Source organism: Halyomorpha halys, unplaced genomic scaffold (genome assembly GCF_000696795.3).
Source record: "Halyomorpha halys isolate HHAL.00 unplaced genomic scaffold, Hhal_1.1 Scaffold783.1, whole genome shotgun sequence".
NCBI classification, from domain to species: Eukaryota; Metazoa; Arthropoda; class Insecta; order Hemiptera; family Pentatomidae; genus Halyomorpha; species Halyomorpha halys.
Window position 1 is genome coordinate 194629 of NW_027110563.1, and position 18350 is coordinate 212978.

Genomic DNA, 18350 nt, shown 5'->3' on the forward strand with positions numbered 1-18350 from the left:
AGTGCAAGTTACATAAAATTAAAAACAAAAAATACAACAATATAAATTGCCTTATTGTATTTACATTATTCTGACAGTACCATAACATTATGTACATATTGCACAGTTTAGTTAACCACTGAAAACAAAATATAACTTAAGAGATTTTAAAAGAGGTTAAATTACATTTGACATTATAAGAACAAGATGCTGGGTAATGGTCAGGCCTTGCCAAATTATATTAATTATAACTATAATATATTATATCGATGGCTTACTTCAAAGTAGTGCTAAGTACATGGAAACTAATTATACTAAAAATACAACTAAAGGTTCTCTCTTTTAGGAAAATTACAACTTTCCAATTAATTTTCCTAAAAAAAAAGGAAGATGCAATGGTCCAGGTGCAGTCAAAAAGTTAATAAATTATTTATTATGAGCTAACGATTCTCGCCCACTTTACAAGACTTCATCAGAGCTTTCAGAATAAAGGAAAGCGAAATAATTTATTCATCCATGCTGCCCAAATACATCAGGTTGCTACATTACCAAGCAAACTAATTAATCCGTAATCGGACATATATAAATTAGATATATTCAAATGATATAATCAAAAAGAAAGAAAACAGTTTTTTTTCCCCAGTTTCCTTTTACAATCAATTCCAGTCTACATACTAAATACAAATATTTCAATTTATTCCTTCTTTTTTTTCCCCTTTCTTGTTCCTTCCATTTCACCATTTCAAAATATTTATTTCATTTGATCGACAAATTCACTCTCCCCAATTCATCCTATCAGATCTCTCAAGAGACCCGCTTCTATATTCTAAATTCACTATTAGACAGCGATGTGAGATCAAACCAGAGAAATAATAGTCACAGCAGTAGACCAGTATACAGAAAAAACAGACAAATTAATACATTATTCCCAAAACAAAACTAATATACAGATCTAAAAGAAAATATAATAAAAATTTGGTTAAAAGAAATACTTGAATAGATAAATAAGTTAAGAAAAAATAAATAAATAAAAATAATTTAATGAATAAATAACTCAACAATAAGAACTATAATTTGTAATATATATAGATATTAACTCGTTCTTTTGCTTTCCTTCATTCTGAAAGTCCTGCAAAGCGGGGTGAAACGTTGGCTCAAAATAAATAGTTTATTTACTATTTGAGTTATTTTGACCTCAACCCGGACGGACAGTCAATGGTCTTCCAATTTTCCTAAAAGAAAGAACCTTTGATTTTATTTTTCGTAAAGTTAGTTTCAATGTACTGAGCACTACCGTGGAGTAAGCCAACGATAAATAGATCTAATTAAATCAAAAACTTAAGGGTAGGACTAAACCTAACCAATGACCCAACAAAATAAAAAAAGATCCTTAAAACATGAAGGTATTTAATACAAGTTTATTATTTAGGAAGGTTTTTCTTCCAATTTTAGTAATAATCCATTTTCAATATAAAAGATAAATATATGACTATTTGGTAACCAAGTCGAGCAATTTCTGTAATTAGATAATGTCTCTGAACAATCAGGTGATTGTATAAAAACAATCAATATACAAATTTTTAAGTGCGAGCTTTTCACTTTTTTTTTCGCTTTTGTGATTTTTTTTTTATCAAAATCACTATACATTTGTCCTTCTTGCCAATGTAACAATTCAATTGACAAATGTAAATATTGTTGGAGACATGAAATAATTGAATTATGGGTAATAATAACATATGTTTTCAAATCATGCAGGCGAGCACAAATAATGTCTTACTCTTCTATAATTTTATTAATGATGTCCATTGTTTCATATATAAAGTTATTCCATTATTTTCAGCTATATTATCATTTAATCATAAACTATAATATTGTTTAATGAGTGTAATGAAACAAAAAATTGTAGTTTACATTATTCCTGTCCATAATTTCTTTGCTTAGATACAGAAATTGCTCAACACTAAAGCGTGTACTAAGCCCAATACATTTGTTTCGACTTGCACAACACAGATAATTGAAGACCTAAGTGGATCTTTTCTAATGAATGAAGGTTTCATGTACTTATCTTCGCTTTATACTTTTAATAATCCACGATCTGGGCTTATTGCATGATTTTTAAATTGATAGGATCAATCATGTATTTAAAAATCACAATAAAAAGAAAACTTAATTTGTCATTTTCTCAAAAATCAAAACTTATAATATAACATTTTCATCCATTCATGTCTTCGATTACCAATGAATTATTTGTCACCATAAAATTGACCTCTTTATTAATAAATTGAATCTCAGAGAACTCATAAAACTGGAAGAAAATTTTTTTATTGACCTACAATAAATCAATTTATAAAAATATGAAACAATCTAGATCATGGATTCTTAACCATCCAACTTGTTGAATTATTTTGAGCTTTCGTGTTTTAAAAGTTTCAGAAAAGGTTACATTATCGGTACAATATCATAGTGATGATAACTGAGAATTTAAAAAAAAAAATATTTGAATTATTGTAATTTTAAGGTAGCAGGCTATTTTTTAATTTGTTAATTAAATTAGTGAGGTCATATTCAGTTAGATCTTCTTTTGGGGGGAGGGGTATAGTAATAGCAAAATCTGCCACTTTGCTTTAGCACCGATAATATATTAAAGCCGTATTTGTAAAATAAAAATTATGGCAATATTTATTACAATTGGAATTTTCTTCCGATCTAATTTATAAATTAATTCGTATTGGTTCATAAAAAAATTATGTTAACATCAGCTTATATGTACTTTGCAATATTTGGGGTTTATTTCAACAACAAAAAATATTCTATGAAGGCCATCTTTAACAATAAAAGTCAAAGGGATTACAAAACAAAAAATCTTAAGAATAATTGATCTAGATAATGAACATATCAAAATGAAACATAACTTATGAAAACAAAATAAAATAATCTAAATTGAGGAAATTAATAAAATAAACAACAGACTCCAAATCCTTTATCACTGGATTATTTAATAACATAGCAATACACTCTCTATAATTCGGCCCTTTAGAAACAAATAAAATTGACAATTTTGTATCACTCAATGTGAATAATAAATAATATATTGCAATAATTAAATTGAAATTTGATTAATTAATCTTGATGAGTTTTTTTTTTAGTATTTATTTTAAGTATGTACTTAATAGAATTTGAAATTTAAACTGCATTTTTATTATTACAACCTTCCTTTGATTCTGGAACTTAAATCTGGTACTTAAGAATGTACCATACTTCTGATCGTATAAAGATAAATTATTATTTCTCATGTTACTTTGCCATTGAAGATTATTTAAAAATAAAATAAAAAAACTTATATGAAAGACTATTCACAAAAGAGTGAAAACATTAACTACTAATTACATTCTAATTTTACTAGAACCATTATTTTGCAATAAATTAATTTGAATTACTAATATAATTCAGTCATCATATGTTCTAATAGTTTATAAAATGTAACTTAAAAAGTGAACAAAAACATACCTGTGATAGATCGACCTAAGCTTTTTTCATTTTATTTTTTCATATAAAAAATTAAGAAATGATCGACGAGAGAAATAGGATCTATGATTTATTTTTGCAGTGATATTAAAACTACTCTTTTTAAAATTCATGAAATTTTATTAGAAAAAAAAGGAAATAAAAGAAAAATCATCAACAAATATAAATAAATAACTATGAATATATTAAAAATATAACTCATAAATATTCCCAGGATATTATAATAGTCTAAAAACTGGAATAACCCAACTATGATTTACTAAAATTTTAAGAGACTTGTAAATGAGAAATCTCTTCTTTGAATAAGCAACAATCAAAATTAGTCGCGTGATGTTCACATTAATAAGATCATCACAAGATCTAATCAACTCCAAATGCACTGCCTCATTAATATGTTATTAGGTTTTTTTTTTTTTTGGTTTTTTTGCACTGCATCAATATTTTATTAAGTTGAATTTTTTTTCTCAAGTGTTGATAAATCTGGATGAATTAAAAAATATATATTAAATTCAAATTAGTTTAACTAAAACTGTTTTCATTAAAAATTTTCTTGGTATGTATATATATATTTTTTTTTTAATATAAATTTATTCAAAATGGCTTGAGCTCTTTTAATTTAAACATTATTTATTATAACAATTTTAAACAATACAAAATAAATAATCTTTAAAAAAACAATAATAAATTTATGGTTGGTGTAAATGTAGTGATGAAAATAAACATTGTCTTTTAGTTCGGACTCTTGTTCAAATATCCTTCTGTTGTAGTCAGGCAAGATATATTATTAACACAGCACTTCGATTGTGTCACTCAAATCAAATTAACGGAGTTTGTTGCTAGTAGTGTAAGCATTTCTACTAAGACTTGACAGATTTCTTTCCTCGTATGACGACTGGTCTGTTCTTGATAAACCCCTTCTTTCTCCTAGATGTCTAAACAAAAAAATTATTTGATTACTATATATTTATTTTAAAAATTAAAAATAAATTTTTTTTTAGTAGACTTAATTTAACATTAATTGGGGTTCATTACCATAGACAGTCCCACTTCTGATTTTTTATTATTTATTTATGCATTTTGGAGCTTTCGGCATCCACCGCCATATTTATCTTAAAGTAACAATTTTAAAAAAAATTACTACTATACATTGTCACAAGAGTAAATAATAATATTACATGAGGTGTTAATTGTTGACCGTAGATGGTCAGGAGTACGGTCAGTAAAGATACACAAATAAACAAAACTTATTTATTTGTGCTGACATTTCGATCAGAATTCCAGTTCTTAATCAGGGTGACTTGGGCAGAGATGCTGTCTAAAGAGACAATTACTGACATCATTGAGTAATTCTCAATTTATACAGCACCTTCGCCTAAGACACCCTGATGAAGGCCTGAAATCCAGGTCGAAACGTTTGGCACGAATAAATAAGTTATGTTTATTTCTATATCTTTGCTGATCTCACCCCTGACCATCTTCTCCTCAAAACAATATTATATATTTTTTATACTGTCATAAAGTAATTTATCCATTAACAATCATACATTCCAACTTTGTTCTCCTTATTTCAGAAGGTCAAAAATATCAAAATATTGCACAAATCAAAATCTAATCGCAGGGCAGATGGCATTAGAGTCAATTTATATTGCAATCATTCAGAACCAGGTTCTAAAGTAAAAACAGGAAGCAGTCTACATACCAAAGCACTACTCACGCATCATTATAAATAATAAAATCCACAAATTTTTGAAAAAAACGATAAATAAAAAAACCAATAGTAGTATTTTTAACAAAATTCAGTAAATAGGCAAATTAATCAGAAACAATTTTATTGTAGAAAGATAGTTCAACAATTCTAAGAAACGGTTGTTTACAATAAATAGTTTTTTCTACTATTATGTATCTTTATTGATCGCCATCTGGCCTATCTTCCTACAATCTGCTTTATACGGTCAACTATCTTCTTCCAAAAAGAAACAATTTTAGTTCACGTTTTAGATTAAGCTAGTGAATATGTACAGAGTCTATGATTGGAGAAGTTTGTCGGGGGGTGCGGTCAGCAAAGAACATAAATAAACAAAACCATATTTATTTATTTTATGCAAACGTTTCGACCTCAGTTTCAGGTCTTCATCAGGGGTTATGGCGTAGAAGGTAGGGCTGCAACTGCGTCTATGAATTCAATATGCATTGGGGTTGTTTTGATATCTTTCCACGATATAAAATTAAATTAGATTGAAAAATAAAAAAAATATGATGAACTAACCTTACAAATAATTTTATTTTGGAAATAATAGATATAATTTAACACATTTCAATTTTGATGTTCTGAAATATAGAGAAAAATATTCGAAGGTATGATTGTTTATAGATAATTTGCATGATAATAATACAAATGATTTTATTTATAATCTTAAAACTTTTTAATATTGTTTAAATAAATAAAATTTGTTATCCATTTTAGTCTCAAAATAGTTTTTATCTCTTTATAAGTCCAACGTTTTGGCCATCGATTGTTCACGTTAAATTAAAAATTGAAAATATTTTTCACAGTCAACATTCTTTGTTAAAATTTATTACAACTTTCTTTGTGATAAATTTTAACAAAGAAGGTTGACTGTGACAAATAATCTTAAATTACTAATTAGGGTAATTTGTGGACTGATATAAATGGTCTGAGCAGAATAGCCTGCATAAAGTTGTTTTTTTAATGATTTAGTTCTAAAATTCTGGTCGGACTTATAAAGAAATAAAAAATGTTTTAATAATAAAATGGATAAAAAAAATTATTTATTTAAACAATATAAATGATATAAAAAATATATATCATTATTTAATTTTGTGACAAAGTATAATAGTATTTTTTTTAATTTAGTTTGTTAACTAAAGATAAATATGGTAAATAAGCCTTCGAAAATAATAAAATTCCTCGTACAAGAGAATTGGCCCTAAAATGATAAAATTTCTGAAAGAAACTGAACTCTATACTAAAATATAATCCACCAATATCGATCAGTGTAAAAAAGAAATAGTTTACATTCAACTATCAAATGTCAAAGACAAGAAGATAAATAAAGTAAAAAGGGTGTAATAACCTAGATGTTGATCACCCTGAATAAAAATCTAATCTAATCTAGATAAAAATGGCACTGGACACCAAAAGCTCCAAAATACATAAATAAATAATAAAAAATGAGACTATACATGGTAATGAACTTTAACCAATGTTAAAATAGTTAACAAACAATAAAATATGAGGTCTACTTAGATAATTATAAATAAATAAAGCTAAAACTTTTTGTTCAAGTTGGTTGCAGTGCAGTTAAGAAAGAAAACAGTGAGTTTTCTGACTTTACATCATAGGCTGAAATGCTGCTACAGTTTATAACCAGTTTATGTTGGTACACTTTATAACCAGTTTATATTGGAACACTTCATAACAAGTTTACTCTTACTAGGGGTATTCATGATCTTTAATTTAACACGTTCAAATGTGTTAAATAGAGAAATATTTCCTTCTTTTAGCATGTTAAAATGATATAACATTTAACATGGTTGAGAGTCTGTTAAATAGAGAATCACTTCATGCAACAGACCAGCTGAGCTACAAACCATTTTGTCTATTGTCGTTTTGATAGGTTAGTGGTTCATAGTTTGTGTTGTTTTTCTTTTGGACGTTTTTAAACTCTAATAAAGTAATGGATACAAATAATAATGAAGTTGCAGTGGTAGTGGGGGTTCAAAAATGAACTTACCAAAACTGCCGGCCAGTATTAAAATAAATTTAAAAAAAAAATTACGAATAAATATTGTTTTATTTAAAGGATAAATTCGGAAATACAAAAAATTCCAAATAGCAGCATAAAAAGCAAAAAGGATAAATTTTCAAATTATAAAAAAAAAAAAAATTAAAACGATATAAAAACTTCTAAATCAAAATTTAATATTTTTTTGTTTTTTAATCATTTATTTATTGTTATTTACAAATTTATAACATATATACTACAAGTAAATTTGCTGTAGGTGAGATAGTGACATGATACAAACATGTGGAGAATCTACCCATTGATAGAACTCCAATCAATTTAAAATAAAATATTTTCTTAAGGATAATATTAAAAAAAAATATTAAACATTAATGAACAAAAAAAAAAAGTTTATGCTATGGAGCCTTGAACTCACGATCTCATGTTTTCCAAGTGTTCCAGTATGGTTATGCTCTGCTGCCAATAGTTAATGGATTAGCAGCAAGCATAATATAAATTTGATAACGACAGCCGACTTATTATCACACACTAACTTATTTACTGAATGAGAGGTCTTGGTCCCTAGCACAAAACATATATTATTCGTTCATTTGCATATAGGTACGCTTGCCAAAATAATGAAGAATGTTTTCTTTAATAAGGTAGCCACTACAGAAGTAATGAGGAAGAAGAGAGGTGGAGGAAAGATGTGACAAAGCTGTTAGAGATTTTATTATCTGGTAAAGATTACAAAAAAAGTTACCCAGCCAATCCGCTAGGAGCTTCTCTTTACCATGGACTTTAAATTAGGGAGCTTACAATCCTATACTTATAACATTCAGCATGTTAAATTTGTTTATATTTAACACATCATGAATACCCCTACTGTGTAAACATGAACTTCCTTTGATGAGTCTTTTAATGCCTAAGCTACAGGCTTAGACAATACAAGTATTAACCACGTAAGTGTAAAAGAAAGGGAGAATAAATACAGATAGAGGAGAATATTATTGGTAAAAGTATGAAACCATGTAAGGGTCAAACGGTAAACTCTATGAGAATCGTCCATACAGAAAAAATAATTTTCAGATGAAGTCTTTAATCCTCCTGCAAATAACTGCCTCTGTTATTCCACAAACATCAATGTCCCAGCTGTTATAGTTATTAAATTCAATTGAGCATCATAATATTAAATATAATATAGTCTCCTATAGATCTATTGTCCTGACCATCCTAATCCTTATAATTGTGAATAATTATAAATAAACGGAAATGTTTTGAAAGAAAGAAGACTAAAAGATCAATAGTTTCTTCTTTTTTAAATAGTTTAAGAACCCAACGGAAGAAAAAAAGTTATTTCACCACAAATTTAGACTGTAAGTACAACTAATAGAAAGTGGCAGCTGTTCCACAAGTTACAAGAAATTTCATTTTTTAGTTTATCGAAAGAAAGAAAAAATTGTGCAATAGTATCTATGAGAAAATGATTTAATTTTACCTATATTAAACAGGGAATATAGCAAATGTTATTAAAAAGTAAATATTGAAGTATTAAAGGTCCATGCTCCCTGATGTTTATTCCTCTTGTTTTTGATCTACTAATCTATACTTTGTTTATATTTATAGTAACATTATTTATTAAATGAGGGACATTAAGTATTAGACACATCATTATTATTCACTATTTACCAACAAAAGATGGAATTTTGGTTTATTCATTTCGAATTTCCTTTCAGTCTGTTTATCTTTTGTTTACCTCGAGTCAGTTCTCTCTTTTCTCTTTAGTCTAGATATAACAATTAATTTTATTCACAATGAATCGTTTAAGCCATGATGATTCAGTCAAAATCATCGCTCTCTCTGAAGAAGGCAAATCATTGCGTTACATCACTAATCGCCTTGGGATTCACTATTCTTCTCTTTCAAGGACCATAAAAAGGTACAGGGAGACTTGAAGTCATTCTTGGCGACCACCATCAGGACATCTCAGGATTACTAATTGATGACCGCTTCATAATAAAAAGGCAAGCACTTTGGAAGCGTAATTCTCATTGATCGGCCAGCAAGAAGTCCGGACCTTAGCCCAATTGAGCATGTTTGAGATTATCTCAAAAGGTAGTCACGAAATTCACCTCCTACTGCCCTTGAAATGCTAAAGGCAGCCAGCTGTATTGGAGGAGTGGGACAATATACCCGAAGATTTTCTCCAAAATCTTTTTACAAGTATGCCAAGATGAGTGGAAGCAGTCATTAAAGCCGGAGGGGGAAATACGCCTTATTAAATGTAAATTAAAAATTTTAATTGTAATTTAAAAGTTAAAATTGTAAAAAAGGAAAATTTTAAAAAGTAAGTTTTCTAAATTTTTTGTTTATTGGAAGAAATATTGTAATTTATTTTAATAAAACTTGTATATGTCCAGTTTAAAAATGTTTATTACAGACTTAGAACCTTTCTTAATTATGAAAAACAAATTTTTTGTAAAATTCAAATATTTCAAAGTGTTGCGATACTTTTGACAGGGAATTTACTTAGATATATCAACAATTCATAGAACATTATTTAATGTAGACTAAATTTTCTAAAATATGAGCTCTAATAGAGCTGTTAATGTACATTAGGTTTCCAGATAGTTTTTCAAAAAGCAAAATTTGTTTCCAAAAAAATGAAAAATCAATATTTTGTTAATCAATTTTGGCAAATATCGTGGACACTACTGCTGTTATGAATATAAATGGCATAATTGTAAAAAGATTTTGGAGAAAATCTTTGGGTATATTGTCCCATTCCTGCAATACAGCTGGCTGCCTTTAGCATTGTAAGGGCAGTATGAGGTGAATTTCGTGACCGTAACTTTCTTTTGAGATAATCTCAAACATGCTCGATTGGGCTAAGGTCTGGACTTCTTGCTGGCCGATCAATGAGAATTACGCTTCTGAAGTGCTTGCCTTTTTATGAAGTGGTCATCAATTAGTAATTCTGGGATGTCCTGATGGTGGTCGCCCAGAATGACTACAAGTTTCCAATGACTACAAGGGAAGAATAGTGATCCCAAGGCGATTAGTGATGTAACGCAATGATTTGCCTTCTTCAGAGAGAGCGATGATTTTGACTGAATCATCATGGCTTAAATGATACATTGTGAATAAAATCAATTGTTATAACTAGACTAAAGAGAAAAGAGAGAACTGACTCGAGGTAAACAAAAAATAAACATACTGAAAGGAAATTCGAAAAGAATAAACCAAAATTCCATCTTTTGTTGGTAAATAGTGAATAACAATGATGTGTTTAATCCTTAATGTCTCTCATTTAATAAATATAAACGAAGTATAGATTAGTAGATCAAAAACAAGATGTTTATTCCTCTTTATTCCTGTTTATGTACATTAGGTTTCCAGATAGTTTTTCAAAAAGCAAAATTTGTTTCGAAAAAAATGAAAAATCAATATTTTGTTAATCAATTTTGGCAAATATCGTGAACACTACTGCTCTTATGAATATAAATGTTATCGACTAATTATAAAAAAAAAAGCCATCCTTCCCAGCCAGACCCACCCCACTATAACCCCCAGGGAGCGATGGTCCTGCATCAAAAATCATTAATTTGGGTGCTAATAGCCATTTGTACATCCGTTAGTTCCTGATAAATAATTTTCGTAAATCAAAAATATTTTTTGAACTGCAAGAAATCAACATTTTACGAATTTATTTGGCTAGGAAACAGCTACTCCTACTCCTTCCGCTATTACTCCTCAGCCGAGTGGTAATTGACATCTGTACATCATTTAGAGTGAATATTAGCCTCTATAATTTTTGTAAAAATAAATCCAATAAATATTGATTTTTCATTATTTGGAAAAAAATGTTGCTTTTTGAAAAACTGTATCTCAGGAAATGTTGAACGATAACAGCTATTAGGTCTCATATTTTAGCAAATTTATTAAACCTAAAATGATATCCTACATTTTTTAGTGCAGTTGATAGTTTGAAATAAAAATTAATTTTTTTCTAATTTTGAGGCAGCAGCCATTTATTAATACACCCAACTATGAATAGGAGATTCATGAATTTTATGTGTATGTACATAGTATTCATTAAAGTAATAAAAAAATGGAGTGAAATAACTTCTTTTTTCTCTTCAACACTCCTTGGTCTATAAAAACAGATGATATTTGATTTTAGGGTTTATAATTATTTTAATTGGGTTCTTTAGCTTTTTAGCTGTATACATAAGATATTGGGTTCTTTAGCTTTTTAGCTGTATACATAAGATATATCATTAAGGCAAATTATCAGCTTCTTTTTCGGAGAGGTATTTTCTAAAACATTGCTGCAGATAGCTACAAAGCCTGAGCATTTATCAATCGGAAGCAAACCTCAAGGTGTGAATCTGAAAAGAGCAGCATACAGCAGATCCTCAATTGACGCAGACATGATTGCTTGCTCGTACTAAGATGAGCCCCTTCGGGGTATATAATAATTCAACTTTTCAGTATATAATAAAAATATTTAAAAAATTTAATTTTCATCATATTGAGCTTTGACATTTCTAATAGTATGTACTAGAAAGTGATATCGAATAAACAATAAATTAACTGTTAAAATTGTTGTGCATAAAATTTAAGCAAAAATAGAATAAATAAAATAACTCTGAATCAAAATGTTTTTGACTTACCTAGTTTCACACTTTTGCCGACAATATGAAACAATTGAATAGTATAAATAAAACAAGATGAAAAATTACAGTAGCATCTGACATGAAAATTTGTATATATGAATTGAATCGTTTATTTTAGAAAGCGACAAAAATAAGTTTTGAGTAATTCAGAAAAAACTAGCAACATTACAGTTTTAATGTTTGAAAATCTCAAAAATAAAAAGATAAAATAATTTAAATTCTAATACTAATCTTTTCTACTTTGAGAGAATCGATTTTGCAAAAAAATATATATATATATATCTCGGTAATTTTGAATTTATGACCTTTCTAAAATAAACTCTTCAACAATGAAAATTGAAATAATGAGAAATGAATCAAAGAATGAAATGTGGAAGATAAAATAAAACTATACACAATATAAAAATCATTAAGATATATAAGCCAAAAGAATATGTGGTAAAATACCAAAGAATATAGATAACCGTAGATTAGCATCATATTTAAGGGAAGAAAACAAATTAAAGAGGAGTGTGGTAAGAAAAAAACAAGTGGTGATGAAGTTAAAAAAAAGTAAAACTTTCACAATAGAAGGACAAAATTTTAATACACATGATGGAACATGTAAAAAATACAAATTATAAAATCATTAATTGTGCAGATTAGATAGGACACTTGAGTTTTTGTCTAGGGACCTGAACAGAGGCTCTGAACTTAGTATACAGTGTTCAGTCGAGGATATCTCTCCTACTGCAAGTTGGTTCATGTAGCGAATCAGGGTATAAAACAAAAAATATGCTGGACCAGGCTATAGATAACACTCAAAATATGCTGAACCAGGCTATAGATAACACTCAAAATATGCTGGTCCAGGCTATAGATAACACTCAAAATATGCTGAATCAATTTATAGATAACACTCAAAATATGCTGAACCAGTTTATAGATAACACTCAAAATATGCTGAATCAGGTTATAGATAATACTCAAAATTGTATATGACATAATTCTTAGAAATAAAAATTGTCGAGTTAGCTGTAGTAATGAAAGTAAAAACAATAAATTACAAAGAAGCACAAAAAAGCAAAAACTTAAAAAAATTACTGATATTTCTGAATCAACTATATAAAAAAAATTAATTCCCACCAAATAATGAGATTTTATATTTCAAATATTTAGAATCCCAAAATCTAATTTTAAAAAATCTGTAAAAGTTAATGGACATATTTTTATTGGTATCAAAATAACTGATCATCCGAGGCTCATTCTCCGAAGTTGAGTACCATCAGCCATGTTTCAAAATTGCAGATGATTAGAGGTTTCAAGTACAAATATCAGTGCATTACTAGAAAAGTATTAAGACTAAAAATTCAGCATTTATGAGTTATGGAGTCACAAATGGTAGGAACATTGTGGAAGAACGTCATAAGTGGAAGTGCATTCCCGGCTGCAAGGGAACAGTAACGTTTGTTAATTCTTCAGAGGTACAACTGGTGTTAGGTGAAAATCATTAATTATGAGATGAGTCCTTTTTTTTTCGGCCAAGACTCCCACCCATTGGAGTCCTATACTGCCAAACCATGGTTGGGGGTCCAAATTTTTCATTTTGTGGGACCGCCAATCAATGAAAAAAGTCGCCGTCCCAGGTCGGATTCGACCCGGCACAGCCAATAGACATCAAATTGGTAAGACTGTTTCTTAACCACTGAGCTGCTGGCGGCCCCGAGATGAGTTCTGTGTGAATGGGATAATCATTGAATTATCAAGAATAACATTTCTCGAGCTTTGACACCAGCAGTAAGTGTATTGTGATTAATTTAAAGTCTTCCGTTACAGCACTTTCATTGTGATAAGGCAGCTTTTACTTATTAAGAATTGAGTTTTTACTACTACGAGGAAATGAAACTTGCGTATTTCGTATCTAACTAGACGATTTTGTATTTTTGGTTAATAATACACTTTTTAATTAGGTTTCTATACTTCTTCTACCTGACGCTCTTTTGTGAACATGAAGTGGAAAAATGACATAACTCAAAGTCGAATAAAAAATTGGGATGGCAGCCCTTAAAATTTCAAAAAATTAAATACAGCTTACTATAAAATAAAATAAATCCTGAATTTAAAATAGGGGAAAAATGAATATGATAAAAAATGATACCCCCCCCCCCTCAGATAACTTTATACCTTTTATTCTTGCCAATTATTTAAACTGAGCTGAAAATGTAAAAGATTTTGAGTCGACACTTTTTTATCAATGCTGCAATATTTCCATAATTTATGAAGATACAGAAAAAATATTTTTTAAAATCATTATACCAAACCCTAGAGAGAAAAAAAAATTAAATCAAAATAATTTTTTTTTAATATACAACACTATATAGAAATAATAAACCTTATGAAATGCTTTTTTTTAATTACTTTACCATCGATAAATAAATTAATACTGTTATAATTTCTTTTCAAATATTTATTTACAAACTAAACAGTACATGAGAATAATTAATTATTCTGAGTAAGCGGACGGAATTACAGAATCACATTCGTGACAAATGAGACACGGTAAGTGTCTTCTTCAAGTTGTTCAATAAACCTTAAGATGGTCTCTCTTCAGCCTAAGAACCTATTAGTATATAATGCAAAAAAAAAAAAAAAAAAAGATATGGATTAAATGTAAATAAAAAAAGAAGAAAAAAAAATCATAAAAATACAATACCTTCTTTGAAATAAATGTATCTGTTCTCTTGATTTTTCTTAAGGACACTGGAATACGCGGGCGATTAAACTCATTTTCCTTCTTTACTCTGAAAATAGAAAATGGATGCGATGCACATTAGCTTTTATAAAACTACCAATTCGCAAATAGCAAAATATAGCCGCTCTTGTATTAAACAAGACAGCTTACCTATAAACTCTGACGAGCCAGTGTTCTGTAGTATATGCTTCTTCGAGATATGTTAAATCAAAATTTTTATTACCAATCACAACATTCCTAGTCCTATCGAAACCAGGAGGACTTCGGAAATCAAGCTGAAAATTAAAAAATTAGATTTAATATAATTTATTATTTAAATTAATATTAATATTTATCTTTTGAATTGTCTTTATTTTTGTTTATACAAGAAATTACATCTCCTATTTAAATAACCAATGCTTTCTTCTATAGTAAAATATTCCAAACATTTACTGATAATAAATTTAAACATTTAATTTTCAAATTAATTTTTTACAAATATTAAAGGTCTGTTCCAAGAAACACTTCTGACTGTTCCGAACTGTACAGAGCATGAGCAATACATGGTTTGGGTGGTAAAACTCCATACTGCTGCTGTTCCTGACAGTCTTGGAACAGACCTTAAATTCATAAAAACTTATAGTCAGATGTGTTAATTATGTAATGTATTATGCTAATGTTTCCATAGCAACTCAATAAATATAGTATAATCATAGTAACAAAAGAGAACATTCAGATAAAGTAATATAATTTTTAATAAAAACAAACCATTATAATATATATTTTATTATTTTACCTGAAGTTCTCCAAAACGATAATAGCTCAATTTGTACATCAAACAGTTGAGAAGGGTAGGAGATCCTTCCGCATCAACTCTGAATTCACCTCTATCAGTAAAATAATCACTCTCCTAAAAAAAATAAAATAATAGGTTTCATTATACGAGCTATACTTTTCAATATTTATAGTTGCTAATGTTTAAACACTTAAAATAAAAATTTAATAAATTTTAAATATTATTTTTATTAATGTCATATTGTTATTATAATATTAATTCTATTTTTAGACATATCGGGGACACAGTCACCCCCAAACTGTCATAAATTAGAATATATATATATATACATGTTGAAAACATTGTATTTTTGTTTAATGTTTTTGACCTTTAGGCAACTCTAAATTTTAAAAAATAATAAGTTAAAACCTGATCGAAAATACTCAAAAAAATAAAAAATTTAAATATCAGTTATTAATGATACCCTGATATCCTTGGGATGTTCTCCTTCTGCAATTCTGACCATCCACAAGAACTTATTAATGTCATCGCCAGAATATCCAATAACGCCACCAAAAATAACGAGAACGTAATCAACATCGAGTGATTTCATAATTTTATATGCATCAGGTTCAGTAGAAGACATAGCTTTACCAACCTATAACAGAAATAAATATATTTGTATAACACATGAAAACATAAATATGATGGGGATGGTTGGGGATGCAGCCAAAAGCAAAAAAATAAATAGTTGACAACTATTTATTTCCCAACGTTTCGCCCCCCCCCTACTTTGCAGGGCTTTATCAGGGTTAAAAAAAAGATACAAAACAGCTAAAAATATGTTGAAAATGTAGGATAATAAGGTACAAAGGAGGGGTTAAAAATTATGTGAAAAAAATATATAAAAAGAAATGAGATGTAGATAGTTGACCGTAGATTAATGCTTGAAGAAGTTTGTCAGGGGGTTCGGTCAGCAAAGAACAACATAAATAAACAAAACAATATTTATTTATTTTATGCCGACGTTTCGACCTGAGTTTCAGGTCTTCATCAGGGCTATAGAACAGAAGAGATAACAACAACATTTAGAGTAACATACAATTGAACAGGAATAGTATACAAACAAATTTAGAATTATATAAAATATTGAATTAAATCATAAATGATAAAAAATGATAACTGATAATTGAATAGTACAAAATTTTTTAATTGATTGATATTTCTTATATCATACATATCTTCTTACCTACATGATATTATATTAGTCACTGTTTTCAATTTACTACCATACAATTCCACAAATATCAATCAATTAAAAAATTTTGTACTATTCAATTATCAGTTATCATTTTTTATCATTTATGATTTAATTCAATATTTTATATAATTCTAAATTTGTTTGTATACTATTCCTGTTCAATTGTATGTTACTCTAAATGTTGTTGTTATCTCTTCTGTTCTATAGCCCTGATGAAGACCTGAAACTCAGGTCGAAACGTCGGCATAAAATAAATAAATATTGTTTTGTTTACTTATGTTGTTCTTTGCTGACCGCACCCCCCGACAAACTTCTTCAAGTATAAAAAGAAATGTATATTGTAATATTAAAAAATTATTAAAAAACTTTTATGTTTTTATTTTATGTATATCATTTCAGTATTGTTTATTTGTTATTTTAAATCAAAAAGCAAGCTAACCAGTTTTCATTGTCTAAAATAAATACGCTGTTCAAAACAAGAAAGATGGTGGTGCGCGTCCTTCCGAAGTGTTCGTTGAATTGTTTGCATTGAGATGGATTGAAGTTTTTCAACTTTTGTTGTTTCTATACAGTAATTATAGAAAAATAATGATCAAAGAAGAAATAGAAGAATATAACAATTGTCAATAGACTGTTTGCATCGTAAATCATAGCAAGTAAAGCGGACCGATTTTACTACAATCGATTATTTTTGGATCGACCAGTAAACATTGAAGATAGAGGAGAGGAAACGAGTACTCTTGATTTTGCTGGCTTGGGGAGAAGACGTCCGTTCGGCCAGAAGCGGGAAGGACTAGAAGGACTGGAACCCGTTGTTTAGAGTTGGATAGCGTCATGGACAAGAGGATGTCAACAGTCATATATCATCAAAGGAAGATTGTGTAATTGGTTAGTTTTGTTTCTAACTGAAATTTATTGTATCAGTAGAATAGCTATTAATTAAGTTTAAGTGGTATTATTAGTAAAGTGTCGTCTGTTTCTGATTGCCAGGAAACCCGTCCTGAGAAAAGAGTCTATTATGTTATAAAATTTAAATAAAATTCTATTATCTAATTAATATTAAAGTTTTTAATTTGAACCCGAGCTATCTTTTATATAGGAAATTAGTTAAAACTATTAAAATTCTTTTTATTTTATTTTAAATAATTTTTGAATATTACAATATGTACAAATCATATAAAAATAGAAAGTAGAAAAGAAGATATAAGAGAAATAAAAACAAAAATTGAACGCACTAATAGACAGATAATAAGAAGCCCTGCAAAGTGGACGAAACATCAGCAAATAAATAGCATATTTTTTGGTCACACTCCGACCATCTTCTTCATATTTTGAAAAATACGGTCACCCATTTATGGAATATATAAATAATTTAACTCTCCCTAAAAACTAATAAATCATATGTTTAAAATTTATGATCAGAGACGCCTGACTTACAAGTTAAAAGTTTTTGGGAAAAAAAGTTAGACCCTTTATATAAGTTGACCCCTTACTTTAAAAATAATTTTCTGAGAAAAATGTATGGAGAGGAAAATTGAACTACCAATAAGAAATCAATTAATAACTTAATAAAGATATAAGAAAAGATATCTTAATAAGAATAACTTAAAAAGATATCTTAATATTGTAATATGCTCTTTTTGAGTAAATAATATATTTTGATGTATAAAGGGTT

The 18350-nt window shown here is 28.3% G+C and overlaps 1 protein-coding gene across 2 annotated transcripts in view; it reads right to left on the minus strand.

Annotated features, from left to right (window-relative positions):
* Positions 1 to 4110: 4110 nt before the first annotated feature.
* Stt3B (catalytic subunit 3B of the oligosaccharyltransferase complex) overlaps positions 4111 to 18350 on the minus strand; it is a 28635-nt gene continuing 14395 nt past the window's right edge. Inside the window, exons 11-15 of one of the 2 annotated variants that reach the window (XM_014429303.2) lie at positions 15899 to 16072; positions 15436 to 15549; positions 14811 to 14935; positions 14622 to 14709; positions 4111 to 4436 (exon numbers count right to left, since the gene is read on the minus strand). In XM_014429303.2, the coding sequence (XP_014284789.1) occupies positions 4362 to 4436; positions 14622 to 14709; positions 14811 to 14935; positions 15436 to 15549; positions 15899 to 16072 (576 nt within the window). In that variant the 3' untranslated portion in view covers positions 4111 to 4361. Of the gene's footprint in view, positions 4437 to 14398; positions 14529 to 14621; positions 14710 to 14810; positions 14936 to 15435; positions 15550 to 15898; positions 16073 to 18350 lie in introns of those variants that run through there. The other variant, XM_014429304.2, reaches the window with a different exon arrangement.